At 41.6% G+C, this 5,698-nt stretch overlaps 1 protein-coding gene across 2 annotated transcripts; it reads right to left on the bottom strand.

Annotated features, from left to right (window-relative positions):
* Positions 1 to 455: 455 nt before the first annotated feature.
* On the bottom strand, positions 456 to 4,949 carry LOC105907980 (receptor activity-modifying protein 1-like). Of its 2 annotated transcripts, none has more exons than XM_012836391.3 (4): positions 4,483 to 4,949; positions 2,763 to 2,835; positions 1,953 to 2,094; positions 456 to 1,279 (listed from the first exon to the last, which is right to left on the bottom strand). In XM_012836391.3, the coding sequence occupies exons 2-4, from the start codon at positions 2,821 to 2,823 to the stop codon at positions 1,051 to 1,053; spliced, it is 432 nt and encodes a 143-aa protein (XP_012691845.1). In that variant the 5' UTR covers positions 2,824 to 2,835; positions 4,483 to 4,949; the 3' UTR covers positions 456 to 1,050. The 2 variants fall into 2 exon arrangements, with proteins under 2 accessions (XP_012691845.1, XP_031415860.1); XM_031560000.2 differs by having other exon boundaries at positions 4,488 to 4,949.
* Between the last annotated feature and the right edge of the window lie 749 nt (positions 4,950 to 5,698).

The raw sequence follows: 5,698 nt of genomic DNA, 5'->3' as shown, positions 1-5,698 counted from the left end.
TGATATATATATTTATATTTTTTATATGTTTGGTAAGAAATAGACAATCAGAAAAACACTTTAGCAGTTAGATTGCATTAATCGTCCACTTACCATTCATCATTACAGTGTACACACAGGGAATTGCGAGATACATCAGCTTTTTATCTAAAGCAAGGATTTGGCTTTTCCCCCTTTTTTTTGTCCGGTTGTTTTACTGGCACCTCACTCCACTTGATACCCCACTGCCCCGAAGTAGTGTGCGGGGTATTAATAATTTGTCCTCTAGGTTATAACAATTGTAAATTATATGTATTTCCTATTTCCGATGACCTAGACTTCTGATTGTTAATGTATGCCAGAGAATAACTATTATCTATTTAGCAACTTACACCTTGATTGAAGTCTTCTATTGGCTGCCCATAGCGTTAGCACTTAAGGACCACCCTCTCCCCACAAAGGACAAACTCCAAACACTCCAGAAAGGGTGATCTTTTATGTAGAAAAACATTATGCTTTACATGCAATACCAGTGTTGGTTTTCTGTCTGACACCTTGTTGAACATGTGAGTGACAGCCAGAACTCTTGTTAATCTCAACCTGTTAAGAGGTGTGGTTTGTTGGTGAGAAAAAATGTAAAAGAGACAAACATTTCTTGTAAGTTAATATATGGTAAATAATGTATTACTTTAGCATTAGCAATACCAGAAATACTAATGTTATGTGGATATTCTAATAGCAGATACACGTGCTATTATTGTAAAAAAGTTTTCAAACCACTGTAAAACAAATTGTTATTTTTTTGTCTGAAAATAAATATTTATTATGTGTTTCAAACAAACAAAAAAAGTGTCTGTAATTGGCTCAGCTTTGTGTTGGATATTTTTCTTTAAGCACATTCAGAATATGTGTGTGTTTTTACATGATAAATCTGTGTGCTTGTCTCACGTCTGCGTGAGCTAGTGCTATGTGTCCGTACTGCATGCATCTGTGTGTGTCTGTGTGTTTGTGGACGTGTGTGCCATTGGCATGGCTGTCACGGCATGTGGTGACCTCTGGGTGCCGTGTGTGCTACTGGTTGGTGGCGATGTGGAAACAGAAGAGGGGCAGCAGGAGCGTGGTGACGATGCAGGGCAGGATGAGCAGCAGCAGCACGGGCACTGCCGGGTCCTGCATCCGGGTACACAGGGAGAAGTAGGCCTGGTGCAGCCCCAGGAAGATCTTATCCTTCAGGGAGGGCTCCACACACCTGGTGATCTTGGCCACCTGCTCCAGACACTGAGTCAGGATGACGTAGGGCCTGGGAGGGGGAGAGGAGGGGAGGGGAGGGGAGGGGAGCGGAAATCACAGGGGGTTAATTAAAGGGCTAGTCATGTATGCGCCATCAGCACATACATCCAACAATCAGAAACTAGATCAGACATCAGAAGTGTGTGTCATGTAGACTTCCTTAGAACTGACGAGCCCGTCTCTGCCCCAAACCCGAACCCAATCCGCCCACACCCTCCACACACTCCCAAAACCATCCTGCTCGGTTCAAGCCACTGAATAAATGGCAACAGCGTCACCTCCTGAGTGTACTGAACAGGACCAGTAGCATAGGCATAACGTCTGTGCTTCGAACAACAAATGACGTACATGTCTTATGCCCGGTCATGTGTTTTGGTGTGGTCCTTGGTAATTAAAGCCTGCAGTTAAAGCTGGGGTGTAATGAGGGAGGGGGGAGATACAAAAAAAAAAACACCCCAGACCACAGAGATCCATGATTTTCCCATGACTAAAGATCATATATCTTTGATGAGGCATCGTAAATATGCCAGCGTGGCGTTATTTTTAGGCCGTCCTCTGCCCTCAGTCATCACCCCTGAGGATGTCATCAGTGAGGTCATAGTCTGGTCCTCGCTGATATTAATGTTGGTGCAGACAGGCAGGATTAACAGACCACAGATAACCTCTGAGCATCACACACTCACACTCTTGTGCTGGGCCAAGGACACTTCTTCTGATAATCACTGGCCTCCATGGAGTGATTGAAGTGAGAAATACAATGGTGATGCACAGTTGTATGAAATAACACCCTGTCACATGATGCCAAGTGTTTGGCTTCCACGAGCCCTGAGAGGAAATTGGGAAAGAGAAAAAGACATTATTTCTTTTTAAAAAGCTTGGAATAACTAAACAAACTGCAGTAATGCTTCCCCAGTGTATTAGAAAAACAGCTATTAGATAGACCCATAAATAATGGACAGTGAGTGATTTCATGTCTGATAAATATCCATTTCCTCTATAAACAAATGACTGAGCAAATCACAGTCCAGGGAGGGGGCAGAGGCAGAGGTGTTTCACAGGCATGCTGGGACTGCAGCAACAGGAAGTGAAAATGAAGGGATTTAAACCAACATCCGACTGCTCAACAGTACACCAGACTACAATTAGATTGGTTTACTGGACAGGTTTTGTACATAAAAATATGAGTATAAGTATAATATGTGTGTGTATATATATATATATATACACCTATTATACTTATACTCATATATATATATATATATATATATATATATATATACATAAATTAAAATCTACCTATTAACATATCTCAACTGCAAATAAACATAAACATTTAAAGAAAAAGAGTAAGTTAGAAGGCAGACAAGTTGTTGGGTGAATGCAGTGATTCATTTAGTTTTGCCTTGCAAGTTTGTTAAAGGTTGGTCTTAGACAAAAAAATGTTTTATTCTGGTGATTTCTGCACTCTGGTGTAAGTATGTGTCACAACATACCAATAATTGCCAAGCAGATGATGAGGCTACGTGCAGACAGGGAAGACAGATAATTCACCATCCCAGGAGATATCTGCAATAGAGAATGTTGAAAAAGTGTAAATAAAAATCTAAATAAATTGTTTATTTTTACTAGCATGAGATAGGTCAAAGTTGCTGTCTAGAGTTTCAGCTTGATTGCGCTCTGCAGTTGGCAGGAGACTCTGTCCAAAAGCTGGAGGTACGGTTCGGGAAAAAAAAAATTGACCATGGAAGAATGCTTATGCAGGCTCATAAAGATGCGTGTTTAAATGATTTCTAAGCTGTCCAGACAATGTTATGACTGCAGTCCATCAGCTAGTGTTACCACATTTCAGAGAGGCCTCTGTTTAGTGTGTGTCTACATGCTTCTGCGAGTTAGATTGAAAGTAGATCTGACATCTACAAACAATGTGAGGATATGCATTTGGCTTTGTCTGTGAAGTCTTTGTTCCAGCATGACTTAAATGTGGGGACGAAGACCTTGGAACCATCAGAGTGGATTTTGGGCTGTTTGTTTACTTTGTAGAAGCTCAATCACGCTCGGCCATATTCCTCCATGTAGCTCATTGGTATGGCTCAAAATGATGATCGCTTGAACAGCTCCATTAAGTTTTCTCTAGCTGTAATGACTATCTGGGGAATACTTTCAAGCATGATCTTACTTCAGAATAATAAACTGGAAGGCATGCTCTCTTCAAAGGCCGCACGCATTTCTTCATTTGTTTGGAACACAATCCCAAGTTGAATGCCAATTCCTTGTTTTTCCAAAATAATAAATTATAGGCCATTAGAAGTGAGGCCAGGGTCATTTGCCCAAACACTCAAGTCTTACAAAGCAAAAAAAGACTTTTTCAACTCAAGCAGAAAATAAATAGTAAATTATCTTTGCCTATAAATTCATACTGTGTATTTCTTTTTAAAGAAACAGAATAAATATTTATCATCTGTTAAGAAAATTAGCTCTCATTGGAAAATGAATCACAGTTCATTCCACACACACACAGGCCTCTTCCAGTCAGATCTTTGCCTGAGTTTGTGCTCAAAATGTTACGGAACATAAATCTGAAAGGGTAGCATTCATTTAATGTCATGGTTGCTCACAGTATTGGCTCTAAGCAGAATGTCTCAGTGCTATCTTTGACATTTCAATTTCCACATAATGTAAGATGAACTGTGGCTATGGTCTCATATAATTGAGAGTAACTAGATAACAGCAGCTGAAGCCACACATTCTTGAATAATCAGAAACTGTATGTTACCATTTCCATTTTTTTTTTCCAAACAGTACATATTGTTCTAGCACATTATGTTTTCCCCCTCTGCTTTTACATTATATCAGTTAATGAATTCATCCCTTGGGGCAGTACTACACATTAAAAACAGATGTGGAGCATCAGCAGATGTGCTGTTCTGCATTATCCACTTGTACGTGTGAATTACATTACTTTAGTTCCATTTTCACAACAGAATCTATTGAATATACTGGCCCTAATACTACCATACTAATGTCCCCAAACCGTGAGCGTACACCATTAGAACAGAGTGAATGGAGTGCTTCCAAACCATACGTTTACCAACACCAATGCTTTATTGCAACATCTATGTGTACAATACCAGCTTTCAGTGTATCAGTGTATCAGTGTATCATATCACAGCACATCATATAATGGCATTTCTCAACTGATTCTTTCTCACATACCTTACATTTGCGGTCGCTTTAAATCGGCATGGGGCTCCGAGGATCTATCCATCAAAAATGGAGAAACTGCATAGTCTTAGTCTGAATCTGCTTGTTGTGAGCGGGGTTCCATAACATTTAGCTAAACCCTCTGGCAATCTGGGGTGTTATCAATGGGACTGGGAGAGCTGTTACGCAACGCGCTGCGCTAGCCCTCTGGATTTCTGCTTCCTTTCCCATGCAGCTCCTCGTCCTTCCCTCCATTTCCCAGGCATGTGTTCCGGGGCTGGAGTAATTCCTAGGCGACAAGGACAAGCAGGCCCCTTGAGTGCGTGGTTGGTAAGAATATTTAGCCGTTTTTAAAAAGAGAGTTTTGCAGAGAAGGAGGGCATACTGAACAACTGTAAAGAGCTGTTGCTGCATCCATCAACTCCAACAGCTGGTGGTAACCCACACATCTATCCTCCCACGCTATGCGCACACACACACACACACACACACACACACAGACACACACACACACACACACACACACACACAGTATGAGAGAAAGAGATTGAAAAAACATAAGAGCATACACTAAAATCTCCCAGATCCGACTTGATTTTGGATGAGGCACTGAGAGAAGCAGAGAGACAGAGAGACAGAGAAGCAGACAGGTAGAGAGACAGAGAGACAGAGAGACAGAGAGACAGAGAGACAGAGAAGCAGACAGGTAGAGAGACAGACAGAGACCTGAGGGTTAAGTTAAAACAAAACACAGTGTCATTATGGCAACAGCCTAAGACACATTTAGAGTGTGAAGCGATGTCTGTGCTTAACTAACAGTGATTAATGCAGTCCGCACATGACAGTTTTCCATAAATCTGACCAAAATAGGAGACCTCTGGGTGACCTTCAAGGAGGAGAGAGGTCTGCCAGAGCATGCTGACACGGGAGGGGCTGATGGGAGAAAAAATCCACCAGCTTGGAATGCGACGGACGCTCTTTGTTGCAAAATGTGCATGGCAGAGATAGAGCCATTTCATTAGAAATGTTCCCCAGCTCCGTGGTCAAGATCATAAAAAAACGGGCCTAAAGCTGCCAACATCGCTAAGGCTGAATGCGCAGCGACTGAAATCCTCCCTTCATTTGTGTGGTATGTTTGTGATGTGAGGAGGCAGTCAGGTAAAGCTGGACCGACAGGCTTTAGTGCAGCTTTCAGATGGTGACAGTAGGTTGGAAACATCTTATCTCC

This window comes from Clupea harengus, chromosome 2, assembly GCF_900700415.2.
Source record: "Clupea harengus chromosome 2, Ch_v2.0.2, whole genome shotgun sequence".
In the NCBI taxonomy this organism is placed as follows: domain Eukaryota; kingdom Metazoa; phylum Chordata; class Actinopteri; order Clupeiformes; family Clupeidae; genus Clupea; species Clupea harengus.
This window is presented reverse-complemented; position numbering and strand designations above follow the sequence as displayed.